The 18,571-nt window shown below is 42.6% G+C and overlaps 1 protein-coding gene and 1 long non-coding RNA gene across 2 annotated transcripts in view; one reads left to right on the top strand and one right to left on the bottom strand.

Moving 5' to 3' along the window:
* Positions 1-6: 6 nt before the first annotated feature.
* The window catches only part of NR3C2 (nuclear receptor subfamily 3 group C member 2), a 308,616-nt gene continuing 290,051 nt past the window's right edge, over positions 7-18,571 (bottom strand). The window contains exon 9 of the mRNA XM_006906271.3: positions 7-1,410. Coding sequence (XP_006906333.1) covers positions 1,255-1,410 — 156 coding nt within the window. The 3' untranslated portion in view covers positions 7-1,254. The remainder of the gene's footprint in view (positions 1,411-18,571) is intronic.
* LOC107196784 lies at positions 1,281-10,182 on the top strand. Its single transcript, XR_001518233.2, has 6 exons — positions 1,281-1,532; positions 2,559-2,674; positions 4,182-4,237; positions 5,255-5,361; positions 5,585-5,659; positions 6,746-10,182. It is a non-coding gene; the product is annotated as an uncharacterized LOC107196784 (long non-coding RNA).

The following is an 18,571-nucleotide window of genomic DNA, read 5'->3' as shown; positions in this document are numbered from 1 at the left end:
CTAAAGCTGTGCACGTCCAGGACCTTCTCCCACACTCGTGTTGTCAAGTGACACCTTCAGGGAGCTGCAGACACCACAGCATGTTGTTCCCCGCTGGAAGCAGGTGAAGGAGAAGCCAGGACACGTGCTCAGGTCCCACGAGCAGCCCCCGCGGGAGACCAAGGACAAAACGCAAGTACAGAAAAAGTAGAAAGGCTTAAAGACAACCGAAGAGGTTCAAGTGTGGTTATTTACAACAGAGACTGTAAAATGGCAAATTAGATATGAAGCTAAAAAAGGCACAGCTTCCCTTTCTTAAACACACTGTAAACGGTTCATTAGGCATGCAGAACATTTCACTTTACAAAAAATTTTTTTACCTTGTTTAGACAAAGATAGTACTTAAATAGTCTCCAGCAAAATAGAATTCTTTCAAAAATACTTTTCCATTCATCCTATTAACCACTGAAGTTGCTTTTTTTTTTGTTTTTTTCTTTGTTTGTTTTTGTTTTTTACGTGTCTCATTTACAAAAGTTCCTTATACCTTATTCAGGTCCTTCACAATTTATACATACAGTAATGTACAGCACAGCAAAAGACTGCAAAAAATTATTTGTAAAGCCAACACAATAGATACTAGAAATTGAAACCAAGGCATTTGTTTTAACATCTTATCCATTCTAATTAAATAATAAATGGACGCTAAAGGGCGTGGATGCCAGTGATGCTGAGGAACGGGGGCAAGGAAGAGCCAGAGGGGGCGCTATGCCACGTGCTCTGTTATTACACAACAGGAATCTGTATAGATTTTTTCTTTTTTTGTTTTTTTTAAATAACAAAAGAATATTAATGCCCCATATAGACTATATGTTTTATGTGCAAACCAAGGGTAAGCTTTAAAAAGTCCGTTAGTCCTTGAACCCTTTTAAAACAAGCGAACAATACCAGAAACTACATGGCATAGTTAAAACTTCCATCTGTTAAAATATCAAAATCAGAGAGTTATTGACTAGATATGGCTTTTCATCCAGAGGAACGTGTTTCTAAAGCGCTAGGGACAGGAGAGGGAAGAACACTTTAGACTGTTCAGGTCTTGCCAAATCCACGTCTAACTGCTTTCCCAGCTCCAAACCCTTGACATGACTTTAAACTTGAGAAACTGCTAAATAAGTGTGAATCAACCATCACATGTTAAAAATATGATTTCCTGGGTCCTTCGAGGGTACGGAATAACACAGGGACACTTAAGGCAAAGTTCTGGTGGGACGTCCTCCGTCACTTCCTGTGAAAGTAAAGGGGCTTGGCGTTCCCGGATTCCACTTTTGGCAGCTGGTCGCTGATGATCTCCACCAGCATCGCGGGGAACTCCACTTTCAGAGCCTGGGACTCTCGGAAGGTATAGAAGCAAAATTCCAACAAGTCACTCACCAACTGCAACACAGACAAAGAGAGGACGTGACATGAAGGCCTGACTTCTGTCCCTGGACCACTCTGTGTTATAACTCTGTGTAAACTCAAAAGAGCAACGCTGGGAATCCAACCAGGAAATCAAGGTCAGTGAAGCAGCCCGATTCATTTAGCAAAGTCATCTGTCCTGGGGGAGGCAGAAGGGAGGTCATGTCTCCTGGCATGTAATATGCCTTTCATGCAAAACAGACGCAGCCGAGAGCTGTGTACTGTTGAGGATTAGACATGTCAGTGACTCGGGAACAGTAACAGGTCACTGAATTGCTCTCATCAAATTCTTATTTCTAAACGTGTGAACTAGGTGTGGCAGGCATGTTGACGCTGAATGTTTGTGATGGGCCTTCCTGAGGCTGTAAACAAGTGGGCTAGGGGTGGAGGCCCAAGGCCCACGTGGCAGATACCCAGGACCGTGAGCAGCAGGACAGAGCGCCTTAACTGGCAGGTGTCATACCCACTTTAGGTCTGGCTTGGCCATGCCAGTGGAGCTGTGACCATGAGGGCAGCCAGCACTTTCACCGGCAGCCCCCTGGCCTTCATCCTGCCACCGTCCTTCCTCCCCCAGGCTTCCTGCCCTGAGCTGGGGACAGGGCTCAGACTTCTCAGTCATTTTCTTTTGAAATTTCTTTGGCTTCACTGACATACAGTTGGCATATAATAGCGTATAAGTTTAAGGTGTACAATGGGTTGATACACTTACATATTACAAAATGATTAGCTAACACCTCCATCACTTCATATAATTACTATTTCTTTTTTGTGGTGAGAATACTTAAGATATTCTCATTTGGCACATTTCAAGTATATAATACAGTAGTATTTGCTATAATCACCATGCTGCACATTAGATCCTCAGAGCAACTAGAAGTTGACCAACATCTCCCCCAGGCCCTGATAATCTCCATTCTACTCTCTGTGCCTCTGAGTTTAGCTTTTTAAGATTCTGCATGTAAGTGAAATCGTACAGTATTTGCCTTTCTCCATCTGACTTAGCATAACGCCGTCAAGGTTCATCTATGTTGTCTCTTTCTTATTGCTGAATAAGAATTCCATTGTGTGTATGCACGCTATACTTTCTTGGTGTGTTCATCTGCTTCATCCACTTTGTATTGCAGGCTGATTTTGAGAGAGCGAGTGGAAGCATCAAGGACAACTTTGTTTCCTTGCCTGTCCCTACTCTGTGACCCAAGGACCTTTCTCATCCTCCTGGAACTGAATCGCTCCCAATTCTGTAAGTTAAAAAACACTACCACCACCCACAAATGCAGTATAGCATTACTACTAGTTGCATTCTATTTACTAGGAATATAATTTCAAATCACAAAATATACTGCATTTTTTTCTTTGCTTAATTCCATATCCCATTAGAGGTTAAATGACTTTTGGTCATTTCCCACTATAGTAAAGCAGGCAATATTAATGTTAAATGTCATAAAATTGATTCTGGTGAAGACACATCTGTAACTTTACCTCACGATTTTTTAAAACTCGATTAGCAGGCTTAAATTGGGTCGGAGAGTAAATAACTATGGTAAAGGCCTTCATTATAAACCAGGAATTGAGAAAATCTCATTGGGAAAAAACGTCTGGTGCTTCTGTTTGCGCCTGCGTGCGTCCTCCGTCTGCAGTATTATTCCCTACGCAGGGTCCAGGACTGGGTAAGTGTCCTGCTCCCGCAGGACGCTGGGTCCTGATGAGCTGGGAAACAGCCCGAGCCACCGTCTGCTCTGGGCAGGTTCACACATAGGTAACTAACTGCTCTGCAAATGCTGTGCCTCAGTTTCTGCATCTGTAAAATGGGGTGATGTGCATCCGCTTCATAGGGGCGTTTAGAAGGGGCTGAAGGTGTGAAGCGCGTGGACACTAATGCTCAGTCCCGATGTCGCTCGGGACGTGCTGCTCGGGCCACTCCTCTTTAATGCCATCCTCACCCTGGTCCCCAGTTCCTTCAACTGTAAAACATCGTTTTTCTTTGTGGAGTACAGTTTATTAAACCTGCTGAGTCATCTTTGTGTAACTTAGTCCTCAGGCCCCCCTTCTATAAAGTGACAGAACTTTGTTCTCTGCCTTTCCAGGAGATTCTTAAAATAGAAATGGGATGGCAACTTTCTTAATTTTCTTTTTTCAGTGGCAGGCCAGTGGCCGCGAAAGCTAAAAGCCATGCTGGGTCCTGCTCTCCTAACGTGGTGGCATAAATGAGTCAGCAGTGCCGACTGGGGGCCATGCCCTTTGAGCGGGTGGAGACAGCAGAGTCCTGAGCACCACAGCCATGCGGTCTGGGATGAGAGCGAGTGTCAGATCACTCACCAGGTGTAGAGCAGTGGGAAGCTTGTTACCCGGACAACTGACATCTGAACAAGCTACTGCGCAGGGCCACTTAGAGATTATATTTGTAAGTAGGAGACGGCAGTGCCAGTTGTATGCGATCGGAGATGTAGAGCAGAGTAAATCAGTCCCTCTGGGACAGCATGCACGGGAGCACCCCTGTGAGACTGTTAATTAATGGGGAAAGGGCCCAGGCCATCTCAGTGCTTCTGTCCCTGTCTGTAACATCTGCTGATGTGGTTTCAGCCGAGCATTGCCTAGGAGATGCTGAGAAAACCAGAAGGGAGAGAGGCCAGTGGCTCAGCTGTTTTTCCTTGCAGGTTGGCTGGGGACAAGTGTCCCAGACACTACTCACTAATGCATATTAACCTGGGGCTGGCATTTCCCGCCCACCTCTGTTCTATGTTCCACAGACTGAGAAAGCAGCTTGTTTCCAGTCATGAGCTGGTACCCAGAGCTTCTGTTTACAGTAAGTGCCTTGGCCAGCAGTAGAGATGGGGGCATGGCAGGGCGGGCGTGAGGGGGTGGCCTGGCAGCTCCAGGCGGGGCATTTAACCCTGTGAACACTTGTGGGGAGGATCTCAGTCTTGGGGTGGCCAGGATTCTTGAGGGCTGGAGGGCTGGAAACTCAGGGAACCTTGGCAGCTATGAGAAGGCAGTGGCTGCTTCCAAAGGCTGCCAGGTCCACCCTGCCCCGGGACAAGGCTGTAAACCTTTTCAGGACTCAACTGCGCCAGTGCCTGCAGTTGGTGAGGTCAATATCCAAGCCAGGTGCCCCCAGTCACTGGTTGAGAACGTGGGCCATTCTGGTCCAGGCTGCAGGTTCGCTGACCCTTAGAGCCCTCCCACCACCCTCTCCAGCTCTGACCTGCCACAGCCAGTGGGCCAGGACCCATGATCCCTGGCCCTTCCTTAGCAGATGTTTGAGGTGGGGTAGTGCTGCAGTATGGGGACACCAAGGAGGCACAAGGAGGTGACTACGCCCTGAGAGCTGGGCCAGAGTCACATACTAAACAGCTGGGCTGGCAGAGATGTTGACCAGCGAGTGGACATTGGTTTGTGTGCCAAACTTCTGTGTCTAAAGTCATGCTACACATATGCACAGACACATGTTGGGGGGAGGGCACAGCAGGCGGGGCCCCTGCCCGAGCCCAGAGACGCCAGGAAACAAGGCTACAAATAGGCACAGTACATATGCCCTCACCAGATGCTGTCCCCAACCCCTGCAGGGTAAGGCTGGCCACTTCCCCCAGTACAGAGAGTCAGTGGAGATGGGCCAGGCTGTAGTCACACCCTGGAAGGTGGTGCTAGATGGTGGCTATGCATCACTAAATGACCACAGATAGTTTCTAGTTAGAACCCCCCAATCACTATTCCCCCTGCAAAATTGGGGAAGAGCTGAGTTCATCAGCACCTGCCACGGTTCTAGTGTGTGTGGTGGGGAGAAACCAGGACTTCTCAAAGACCACCTTTTCAATCACTTCAGGACAACTCTGTATGGACAGCCCTCCAGGAATATTCCAGAAGTTTCTCTGGACACTAACTTGGCATGGAATGAGTTTTCAGAACCGTCACTCATTCTCTTCAGATGATGTGAGTACCAGCTTTCACTGCACGTCTCCCCGCCCACTCCCTACAGTCGCTCTCCTGGCCCCAGCTCCATGGAAGGAACCTAGTCTGAGAATCCTTCCTCTCTGAACTCACATATGCCCTATTTTGTCTTTCTGATTTACTTGTCAATTAGCCAAAGAGCCAGGGGGCACCATTTTACCCTGTGATTCACATCCCTCACCTCTGTAACCTTTCACATTTGTAGCTCCTTGAAGACAGGAACTGCCTGTGCCACCAGCATTCAGGAGAGGCCCCGCCCTGCCATGTCTGAGCAGCCCTGGTAAGGAGCTGAGGCTCTTCCAAACTCATAAGTGCCCAGGAATAACATTTAAACAGTATTTTTTCAGGGTAGCATGTTGCTAGTTTTAAATACAAACGCAAAGCTAACCTTTTTCACCCTTTTCTGTCATTCTGATTTCCTTTAACTTAGGTTGGGTTTTAAGGTGACTTCATATGCACATCATGCCACGGGTGCCATGAGCCCCATCCCTCTTCTCAGGGGAGTAGGAGGGTTACAATGACAAAAGCTCTATGCTGTTTGCCTCAATTGCAATAAGAGAAATGGCCTGACCTGCCATCTCAATATCGATTCCCACTGGTAATACCAAGCTGGATGGAGAAGCAAGAACCCTAATTATAATCAGTAACAAGAGTTCAACATTATTAGGAGTCAGAGAAAGTCTCGTGCAACGACTTTTTATTCTGTACAAAATGCATCTGGCAGGGTCACGGAAGTTTAGCTGGACACTTAGCATGAGTTATGCAGCCTGACGGGCCACAGCTGTCAGGGTGGCAGAGGAGCCTGGCAAGGTCACAGTGACTGAAGTCACCGTGGCACAGCCACTGAGTGGTGCCAGAGCTCCCAGACAGACGGTGCCAGCCACCCTGGGGTAGGGCCTCGCACAGCAAGCTCATGCTAAGTTATCTGCTGACTCTGGAACTCTCACCTAATTCGGATCTAGCTTTTGTCTGAAATAAGCATGGGGGGGGAGGGCACGAGGCTTCATTTTTAAAGATCAGAATTTTAGCCAACTATATTGATGGAGTTAGGGGCAAAGATAAGAGCTCCAACCCTAAATAGTGATAGAAACTACCAGTGACTGCGTGTTCCAGGAGCTCCTGCAGTTGCATCATGAACATACGGTGCACTTCCTTCAGAGCCCCTCACAGGCCAGGGTGGGAGACACCTGTGCAGGTGGGGACTCCTGCTTTTTTATGGCTGGTGATTTCTCAATAAAACACAACAGTAACATGCTGTAAAAGAGCCCCCAATGTAGTAGCATTTATTTCTACACCAGAAGTAAATATAACCTTTAACAACAAGGTGATACCATTATTTACTTGTGGATTCCTTTTGAAAACGCAGGTCCCACTGCTCTGCTGAGCTTGAGAGTCTAGAAGGCCTCCTAGATGTGACCAAGAGAAAAAAGATCGGCGAGACCCCCCTGAGAAGCGATAGAAGCGTAAGATGGCTCCTCCTTTTTGTCTCTCCCTTTTTAAGAGTTAGACATCCATCCATGAACAAATAGGAGCTGTGGGCACCAGCACTGTATGCCAAGAGACTTGGGAAGAGTCTTCCCCACCTGTGGATCCAGCCAAGCAGCGAACTTGCCCCAACCCCTCTCACCAAAGTCAGGGGAATGCACCTGGAGAGTGCTGATCTGGGCAGACACCCACAGACAAAAGAGAAATTGAATAGGTCCAGTCTTCCCAAGGGGAAATTCCAGCATGCGATCGGACCAACCCCTCCCCACCAAAACGAGTTTGAATGCAGCGGAGATGGTAAGAACTTGACCAGCACCCCACACACAACAGTGCACGGGGCTGAACTATCATAGGGCGGTGATGTCCCCTATGGAGGAGAGGGGGAGAGCAGTAATGAGTACCTGCCTACCCCAGTGGTGCAGGTAGAGAAGCCCCTTTCCAGCAGTACCAGGATACTGAGGTAGGACCTCCAGGACTGGGAGGAGGAAGGGGACTTATATTCTGCTGCTTCCCTAAAGAGCATTAAAGGAACAAAGTTCCTGCTTGGGAGCACCATACCTGGGGATACTGGGTCCACAGGTACCCCAAGTGCAAAATCCATACCTCTCCCCACTCTGGCTCTTGGTGTGAATTTCCAAGTCTGGAAGCAAGGGCAAGGCCCAATAGGGACTGCCCTCAGCGAACAGTCCTGGGTCTGGGAGAAACCACTAACTGAAGCTATAGCGCCACCTTCTGGAAAACGAGAAGCTTCCGGCAGCCAGCCAGGAGTGCTAAGAACCACAGAGGACGTAAACGCTTAGGAATCCTGCCACAAGAGGGAGCCATGCAAGAGTAACAGCAGTAGCCATTCAAAGGCAGAAAACCCCTCTATGCAACATCAGCACCAATGAACAGAATACTCATTTGAAGACAACGTGCAAAGATTTAAGGAGGTACCTGCTACTTGAAATGAGAAAGCAATACAATACTACAACGAATGTTATCAAGGAAACATGTCATCAAAAAGTGATAATCTTCTAACAAACAACCAAGTACAAAGGCATGCAATTTTGTGATCTTGCTGATGAAGAATCCAAAAATCCCAGTTTTGAAGAAACGCAGCTAAAAGAAAACTCCAATTCATGAAAAAATAGGATCAATGAAATATTTACCAATAAGAAGAACCAAGGAGAAATTATGGCGCTGAAAACTAGTGAAATCAAAAATGTAATAGAGAGCATGTGAAATAGAGTAGAGCGAGTGGAACACAGAATAAGTGAGTTAGAGGGTAGGAAGTGTGCAGTAACCCAGTTACAGGAGAACAAAGAAAGCCTACATGATCTATGTGATTTCATCCGAGGAACAAGTATGAGAATAATTGGAATTCCAGAAGAAGAAGGGGGAGGGTAGAATATTAATAGCCGAGAACATCCCAAACTTGGGGAGAGAACTAACTGAATATCCAAGTTCAAAGCTAATAGATCGCCCTATTATCTCAATGCACAAAGACCTTATCCAAAATACATTATAATGAAACTGTCGAAAGAATTCTAAAAGCAGTCAGAAGATGATAGCTTAATGTGGGTTCCTTTGTAGGTTATCAGTGGTTTTCTCAGCAAAACCCCTATAAGCCAGGAGAGAGTAGAATTAGATATTCCAAGTGTTGAAAGAAAAAAAAATTGCCAGCTAAGAATACTGTCTGGCAAAGTTATCCTTCAGCTATGAAGGAGAAACACTTTCCTTAAAAGTGAAGATAATTCATCACTACTAGACCTGCCTCAGAAGAAATGCTGAAAGGAGTTCTTCAAGCTGAAATGAACAGAGGCTAATCAGTGACGAAAACATATGAAAGTATGCAACACACTGATAAATATTAGGAAACTCAGATTCTGTAATTGGATCATGTGTTGACCACTTAACTAAAGTATAAAGTTCAAAGGAAAAGAGTACTAAAAATCGTAGCTTCTATAATTTGTTAATAAGTACACATATAAAAACAGGTAAATAAAAATGAAAGAAATAAAAAGGGGAATGTAAGAGTGAAGCTTTTATAGTCAGTTGAAATTAAGTTGCTATCAGCTTGAAATGTACTGTTTTATTTATGGGCTGTCTTATGTCAGACTCATGATAACCATAAAGCAAACACCTGGAGTACATGCGCAGAAGGTAAAAAAAGAAACAAGGCATACCACTATGGAAAATCAGCCATTTACAAAGATAGGCTGAAAGAGAAGGAAAACGACCAGAAAGCAATAAGATGGCATTAGTAAGTTCTTACGTATCAATAGTAACTCTAACGGTTAATGGACTGAATTTACCAATCAAAAGTCAAAGAGTAGCAAATAAAATCCAATGAAAGAGGAGACATTATAAGAGACTACAAACAATGAGATGCTAACAAATTGGATAACCTAGGATATATAGAAGAATTCTTAGAAATAAAAGATCTGAACAGACCACTAATGAGTAAGGAGACTGAATCGGTAATGAAAAAACTCCCAACACAGAAAACCCCAGGACCAGATGGCTTCACTGGTGAATTCTACCAAACATTTAAAGGAGAATTAACGTCAGTCCTTCTCAAACTCTTTCAAAAACCTGAAGAGGGAACATGTCCAAACTCATCATATGAGGCCAGCATTACTCTAATACTAAAGCCAGACAAAGCACAAGAAAAAAAAAAAAAAAAAAACAGGCCAAGATACCTGATGGATAAAGATACAGAAATGCTCAACAAAATAGTAGCAAACCATTCAACACTTCATTAAAAGGATTATACATCATGACCACACAGGATTTATCTTCGAGATGGAAGGATTTTTTAAAATATGTAAATCAGTAAATGTGATAAACAGTAATAGATAAAAACCACATAATCATCTTAATAGATAACAGAAAAAGCATTTGACAAAATACAACATCCTTTCATGATAAAAACAAATTTGGATATGAAAGGAATATACCTCAACACAATAAAGGCCATAGATGACAAACCCACAGCTAACATTTTACTCAATGGTGAAAAATTGCAAGTTTCCTCAAAGATCAGGAACAAAGCAAGAGTGTTCACTCTCATCACTCCTATTCCACATAGTACTAGAAGTCCGAGCTAAAGCAATTAGGAAAGACAAAAATAAATAAAAGGCATCCAAATTGGAAAGGAAACAAAATTGTCATTATTTACACATGATATTATGTATAGAAAATCCGAAAAACTCAACCCCCAAATTATTGGGTTAATCAATGAATCAGTAAGTTCTAGGATTAAAATCAACATACAGAAATGTTACATTTCTGTATACTAACAACTAAACATCAAAAAAAAAAAAAAAAAAGAAATGGAATTATCCCATTCAAAATAGCAATAAAACACTTAAGACAGGATTTAACCAGGGAAGTAAAAGATTGATACAATGAAAACTGTAAGACTAAGAAATTGAAGACACATGTTCATAGATCCAGAAGACTTAATATTCTTAAAATATCCATAGTACCCAAATGCCATCTACAGATTCTACACAATCACTATCAAAATTCCAATATATTTTTTCATGGAAATAGAAAAAAACAATCCTAAAATTTGTATGGAGCCACAAAGACTCCAGATAGCCAAAGAAAGAAATCATGGGGAAGAAGAACAAAGCTCTAGGCATCACACTTCATTACAAAATAGCATAAAAATAGACACAGACCAAAGGAACAGAAAGGAGCCCAGAAATAAACACCTGCATTTATGGTCATCAAATATTTGACAAGGGAGCTGAGGACACTCAATGGGGAAAAAGTCTCTTCAACAAATGATAATGAGAAAACTGGATAACCACCTGCAGAAAAATGAAATCTGTCCCGTCTTACACCACTCACAAAAATTAACTTGAAATGGATTAAAGACTAAACATAATATCTGATACCATAAAACTCCTAGGAGAAAACATACAAAAGAATTCCTTGACATTGGTCTCAGCAATGATTTTTTAAATATGATAGCCAAAGCATAAGCAACAAAAGCAAAATTCAACTAGTGAGACTCAGTATCTAGAATATATAATGAACTCATATACTTCAATAACAACAACAACAAAATAACCCAATTAAAAAATAGGCAGAGGAACTAAACAGACATTTTTCCAAAGACAAACATATGGTCAACAGGTACATGAAAAGATGCTCAGCACCAATCATCAGCGAAACACAGCCACAAAGAGCTATCACTTCCTACCTGTTAGAATGGCTGCCATCAAGAATATAATAAGTGTTGACAAGGCTGTGGAGAAAAGGGAACCCATGTGCACTGCACGGCTGGGGGGACTACCAACTGGTACAGCCACTATGGAAAACAGTATGGAAGTTCCTCGAAAAATTAAAAATTAAAAAAATATTAAAAATCCTGGATCTGTATTCAAAGTAAATGAAAACAGGACATCAAAGAGATATATGTACTCCCATGTGGTACATGTATACAATGGGATATTATTCAGCCAAGAGAAAGAAGGAACTCCTACCATTTGCGACAACAATGTGAGGGCATTACGCTAAGTGAGACAAGTCAGAGAGAGAAAGACCAGTATTGTAATGGTATCACTTATATATGGAATCTGGAAAAGCCAAATTCATAAAAACAGTAGAATGGTGGTTACCAGGGGCTGGGGGGTGGGGGGCGGGGAGAATTGGGACGATGTTGTTTGAGAATATAAGCTTACAAACCAAGAGATAAGTCCTAGAGATCTAATGCGCATCACTGTGATTACAGACAAAAAGACTGTATTATAAACTTCAAAGTTGCTAAGAGACTAGATCTTAATGGTTCCCACTACATAAAAAAAATGACCGTTATGTGATGTGTGATAGAGGTGTTAGCTAATGGTGGTTTTCATATGCAACATAAATGTATCAAAGTGACATGTTGTATACCTTAAACTCACACAATATTATATGTCAAATATATCTCAATAAAAAAAGATACCCTTGGAAAATATCTAAGAGTGGTTTTTAAATACTCATCAGAAGGCATTTCACAGCCAAAAGCTTATTAACAGGAGAGCTCATGAGTGTAAGCTAAATTCTAAGCCTATACAAGGCATTTGGGGAATTTAGCAAAGATGATCTGGGGCTCTGAGATAGCACTGGAAGCAAAGATGCCATCTGGAAGGAGGCTCCTCTGTGGATTACCCCTTTTAAAAGGCTGCATTCCTCTGCAAGGGACAGTCTGCATGGACAGGGGGCATCTGGATTTAAGAGTGTCCCAGAAGCAGGAGAGAAGCCTCAATAGAGCTCTGAGTGCTCCGATGTGAGCTCTGCCTGCACATTCTAGGTAAGGGGAACCCCAGTGACGGTAGCCAAAGCCAGGGCTCCAGGCCAGAAATACTTGTGGCTCTGCTTCCTGAGAGGCAGGTGGGGTGGTCCTGTGGGTCTGATAGGGCTGCATCTGGAGTCCAGGCTGGTGCAGGCTTGAGCAGTCTGGGCCAGACCAGGCGCCCAGGAATGGGCTGGCTGCTGGGGTGGCAAGTAGGTGCTGTTCAACATCTCAAGAAAAACATCTCGAGAAAAACCATTTCTTAAAACTCACCCCTATCCATTATGAGTATCAGCTGAGGTCACATTTTAATCTGTTTGTCATTATTGTTATAATAAATTAAAAGCTAACCATTGATCTCTGGCCAGTGATGAATATTAAATCTTCAAAATGTGTTTTAGATGCTGTGCTAAGCAAGATGAGTTCAATTTCCTTCTAATTTTTTTGTGTTTAAAGTTATTTAATTTCCACCCTATTTAAGTTTCCTTGTATTATAAGCCTCGTTCTAGATTGCAGCTCCGCCTTCTTCTGAATAAGGTCTATTGTACACGGGAAAAACACAAAGAAAAATGACACAATGGAAAAGGAAAAAGTAGAGCTTCAAGATAAAGAGATAATTAGAACATTGCTGAACAAAGGAATTCTAATGAAAGGGTTGTTTTAAAATGTATTGGCACGCTACTGTATATAGAAGTATGAACTTTTCCTAATTTTGTTTTCAATATTTCCTAGTTCTTGCAAATGTACACTATGCTGAGCAATGTAAAAATCTAAACCAATTCATATTTATAAGTTACCAACTTTAATATCAGGTTCAATCAAGATAAAGCAGTTAAATCTTTATTTCAGTCTATAAAAGAAAAGGAACACTAAGCAATAGACACCACTAGCCAAGGGCAGCCTCTTCTGATCCAAGTACCTTACACCTGAGACCAATGATGTCATTAAATGAAATCAGGAGTCACCTGCAGGCTCAATCTGGCCTAATAACTGGTTTTGTAAGTTTTGTACATTTTGAAATGGTTGAAAAAAAAAAAAAACTAAAAGAACATTTGTGACATGTGGAAATCACATGAAATAGTTTTACTGGGACATAGCCATGTTCATTCAGATATTATCTGTGGCTGCTTTCAGGGTACAGTGCCAGAGCCGAGAAGTTGTGTGTTTCCTACCTGTCCTTTTACGCTCCTGGCTCCTGAATGAGAAGCCATTCCAAGGATTTAGTGACAGCTTATGGGAGAACAGGTTTTGTTAAAATATATAAATTGAGTATAAGATGTCTCCTGATTTCAGAAATATTAAAAGTGGGGAGAAAAAGTCTGAATCGAGATACGGTGGTACCTAGCTCTGGCTCCAAATATACAGATTCACCGAACTTTTAGGAAATGCTTTAGAAAGACCCTTTGTACACAAAGGGGTTGAACAGGATAACAAAAGGCACTGTCTAGCTTATAGGACTTAGAATCTATCACTCGAACGGAGAATCACCATGACTCATCTTCCATTTTTGACTGTTCTTTCAGGAGTCACTTCCCTCTGAACCTGTAGTCCCTGCAGGTTACAAACATTTACAGGTGATTCTCATTCATAGTAGTTATGTTCTATAAAGTCATGGCAAACAGTGAATTTGCGAATACCGAACCCTCAGTCCTAGGGAAAATACAGGGTTAGGTTCCCATGAGCCACTGGTCACAATATTTTCATTAAATGATCCTCGTTTAATGTGTCTCTGTTTAAAGACACCTCAGTTAATATATACTGCTGATTCCTGAGCACTGAACTCAAGGCCAAACAGCATTGTAAGTCATACCTGAATATAACTTACTGAACACACTTGCTTTCTCCACGAAGCACATCATAGCCCTCTTGATTTTAGGAACACGAGACAGTGCGTGAGCACTACATTTGGGGACAATTTTAAGTGGCAAATTCACCAAAAGAAATGCAAAAACTATGGCACTAAGTAGACCATGAAAAGAGCACTTGTTTACTGCATGAGAGCCGAAGCGAGAAGGGGGTGGCGGCTGGTTTGACCTTACTTGGGAACATGCACTTTGGGCAACTCAGCTATTTTACTGCTCTGCACACGACTGTCAACAACTGCAAATGTAACGTGAGTATTGATTTGGGGGCTACAAATAAATTTTAACTACTACACACATTTGTAAATGTGGAACCTGCAAATAATGACTGTGTGAAACCACATACACGTCTTCGTCCCTTTAACCATGACCTTCATAAAATCGATCAACTGGCATCTCCCTGGCCTTTTCAATGTCATTTCAAATGATCTGCCTTAGTCTAAAAATGGTGCTGAATGATAATGCTCCTCTTTCAACTGCTTAACAACGTCTCTCTCCCTTGTGAAAATTCTTTACTATTTGTGTTTATGTTAAAGATGACCTTAGGTTCAAGGCTCTCTTCCAGGGTACCGATGGCTCTCCGGTTTCCTTCCATCCTTGAAGCTCTGCTCTACGGAAGCTTTCTGCCCTCACACCCCTGCAGCCTTCTTCCAGACGCATCTGCACGGTGCGCCACAGGTAGCCAACTGCTCCTCAAACTCAACATCTCTGAACAGCATGATCTGAAGTAGATCATGTTTTGCCCAGGACAGGCTGCACTATTTGTGGGACCCCCTACTCAAAGATTCACTAAGTATTTCAAGACGGCAACAGCAGACCATTAAGCACAGTGATACCCTCTTATGTGTGGGACCCCAAAGTGACACCTCACCTACCTGGAGCAACGAGAGCAACCCGGGATCAGGGCTGGCTCTGCACTGATGTCTCCCAGAGGTGCTTTCCCTCCCCCGCTCCCGCCTTCTGGTCCTGGCTCACTTATGAACCAGGGAAAATACACTCGACCACTCTCTGTCTAAATTCTTTTCTCTACAAAAAGAGTTAAAAAAGTGAGTAAATATTACTATTATTCCCTTTTTATGGAGAAAGGAATTAAGATGAGGTGATTAAGTATAAATAGTAATATTTACTCATCCTTGTCTCATGGAGATATTAGAAGGATTTAATGACAGGGCTTAGGAAGAAAGGCACTAGGTAAATCCCAGGTATTATATGGTTATTTTATATTGTAAGAAGAGGGATTTAAATGGCATAAGAGGTGGGGATTTATTGACACAGGTGTTAGACAATGAGATAGTTTTCTAAAATCTTCTCTAGATACATTTCAGATTAGGAAGAGATTCCTGTGTGTTAGGTTAGATTTAGATGTGCTTTTCTATGAGCATGGCTTTTGGGACCCCCAGTTTCTTTCTACATGTATTTTTCCCCCAGAAAGCTCACCCTGTAGCATCATAAATCTAAAAAGATTCAAGTGGGAATGGAATGCTCAATTCATTTATACCTCCCCAAACACGACAAGGACCTAGTTTCCCTCCAGCATCCTCGTAAAGTTATTCTCTTACAGATTTTCAGAACTAGCTGTGAACAAAATGTCATATGTTTTCTACACATACAACTTAGGAAGCATTAATAAGCCAAAGAAGTAGTTATCACAAGAAAAAAAAAAAATTACTCTTAAATTGGGAGAAGAAAACCTCATTTTGCCAGGAAAGGATTAAAAGAAACAAACTACTGCCTGACACTATTATAAGTTCATGAGAGAAAGATTTTGACAACCAAACCAACAAAACCCATGAACTGGAAGAACATACTTGCAAATCGTGTATTAGATAAGCAGTTACTATCCAGAATATATAAATAACTCACAACAACAACAAAAAAAACTAAAAATGGGCAAAGAACTTGAATAGACAATTCCCCAAAGAAGATGAATGGCCAATAAGCATGTGAAAAGATGTTCAACATCACCAGATATTAGAGAAATACAAACCAAACCACAATGAGATACCACCCTAACACCCATTAGAATGGCCATTATCAAAACAAAAGCAAATAACAAGTGTTAATGAGGATGCAGAGAAGCATACCCTTGTACCCTGTTGGTGGGAATATAAAAAACTCGAAGTTTGGTGGTTCCTCAAAAATATTAAAGAATTATCACATGACCCATCAACTCTAATACCGAAAGAACTGAAAACAAGATCTTGAAGATATATCTGCACACCCATGTTCATAGCAGCATTATTCACAATAGCCAAGAGGCAGAAGCAACCAAAGCGTCTATCAACAGATAAATGGATCAACAAAATGTGGTATAAATATACAATAAGACCTTAAGATGGAAGGAAATTGTGATACATGCTGCAACATGGATGAATCTGGAAGGTAATATGCTTAGTAAAACAAGGCCTCAAAAGCCAAATACTGTATAAGTTTACATGTATGAGGTACCTGGGGTAGTCAAATCCATAGGTAAGATGGTCACTGCTGCAGCTACAGGGCAGGGAGTAGGGCGTTGTTTGATGGCCATAGGGTTTATTTGACAGATGAGTTTAGGAGATTATTTGCAGAACAGTTTGAAAACACTAATGAATTATACAGTTAAAAATGGCTAATGAGGTAAATTTTATGTTTGTATTTACCATAATTAAAAAAAACAAAAAAACTCCTGTATTGAAGTTTTTTCTCATTTCTCTCAAATCTACTATAAGTGCATCTTAGAATATTGCCTGGCTATAGACCAGCAGTGGGTAAGCACTATCTTAAATAGTCTAAGCATTAGCCACTGAAAGTATTACATGTTTTAAGTCAATCTTTTCCAAAGAGATAAGGAAATAACCCAGATTTTACATTAAGGCAGACCAACTGAAGAAGATAAAGTTCTGGGGCTGCAGAAGGAAATTAACTGTCGTTACAGTTAAGGTGTAATATGAAAGTGGTGGGTGAGAAAGGGCGCGGGGTGACTATCACTGATAAAATCACGACTTGAAATGCACGGCCAGCTCTGAGGAGTCGTGGCTGCCTTTGGTGCCAAACTCCTATTTATACCTCTATCTCTTCAGTGCCACACACATCTATATCTGTATACAGTGCATACGTGTATTAAGTATACAGCATACATATATATGTATATAGTACATAACGAAGCTTTCACTAATTCAAAATTATACATGGGTCAAAGTACATAATAAAGATTATTTGGGCTTATTTACAAAGATAGGATTTGCTAAATTACTGTGATTTCTTTGCTGTACTTAAAACATGTAAACACAAAAACTGCATGTTCCCTCAGCTACATTCAAAATGATTATTTATACACATGTCACGTAACGGAAAGACTCATACTTTCCTATTAAAGCATTTTTGCTAAGCTTTACCGGACACCACCTTGATTTTTTTAAGTTGACGTTTGTCGTGTTTGCTTTCTGGCTTCTGATAGTTACTGGGCACCTGGTGAGCATTACCACAAGTTAAATCTCTCAGCTGCTATTCACAGTCACCTCCTCATTGCTATGGCTACTGAAAGTTTTCAGATTGTTTGCTGACTGACCTTCCACAGCTTCTGCCCCTCTGAGCCCTCATTTGCACAGTGGGGGGCTTACACTTTTCTGGCTTGTCCCCTGTGTCGCTCTTTTTGCCAACTCATCGTACCTCAGCAGCAGCTCCTTCACAGACTCTGCAGGCACCTTCCCAATTTTGGTCCCATGGACGTTTTTCCCTCTGACGTTTTTCAGGTCTGGGCCCTTTTCTAGCCACAGTGATGCCTGGGCAGTTCCATCTGCCCCAGGCCTTAGTGAGCACCATGTGCTGCCACCTTCTGAGTCTGCATGGGCACTTTGCCTTCCTTCTCTTCACCTCCACAGAGCCCATTGCTCTGAAATATCGTGACGTTCCCCCCACCCCTGGTACCCTAAGAGCACCTCAACTCCAGTACATCCAAAACACACTGAGCATCGCCTCTCACGAGGCTCCTGCCCTCCCCTTCTCCTTGTGCTAGGGCTGCCTTGCCAGCTACCTGTGTCCAAATCCTGGGTCATCCTAGGTCCACTTCCTTCTCTCTCAACCTCCACATCCTGTCAACACCAAGAGCCATCCATTCAACTACCTGAGTACCTCCTTGGTCCCCCAGCCACCCCTGCTCTAACTCAGCCCCCCACCTCTTACCTGGATCACCTCGCCAGCATCCTAATTGGCCCTTTGTCCCTCCCGCCCCTCCTCTAATAGTTCTGTACATCAGCATTGTCCAGCACGACTTTCTGCAAGGCCCTAGTGGTGGCAACCAGCCACACGTGGCTACTGAGCACTTGTGACCAGTGTGACTGGGGAACTCGGGTTTTTAATTTTAACTAATTTACATGTAAATAGCCACATGTGGCTAGCGATGTTCACATTGAGCAGAGCAGCTCTATATTCTCTACAGATGTGCTCAAAACTCCTCAGTAGTTTTCATAACATGGTTCACAGATCCTGCCATCGTCTTCGTCCTCATTTCTCGCCTTCCCTCCCTGACACTCTTGGATACAATGACATTCTCCATTTCTCAAAATCACCATGCTTTCTCTCCCTTGGGATAGGA

The sequence above is a fragment of the Pteropus alecto genome, unplaced genomic scaffold (assembly GCF_000325575.1).
Source record: "Pteropus alecto unplaced genomic scaffold, ASM32557v1 scaffold50, whole genome shotgun sequence".
NCBI classification, from domain to species: Eukaryota; Metazoa; Chordata; class Mammalia; order Chiroptera; family Pteropodidae; genus Pteropus; species Pteropus alecto.
The sequence above is the reverse complement of the archived record's forward strand: the minus strand, read 5'-3'. Positions and strand labels throughout refer to the sequence as shown.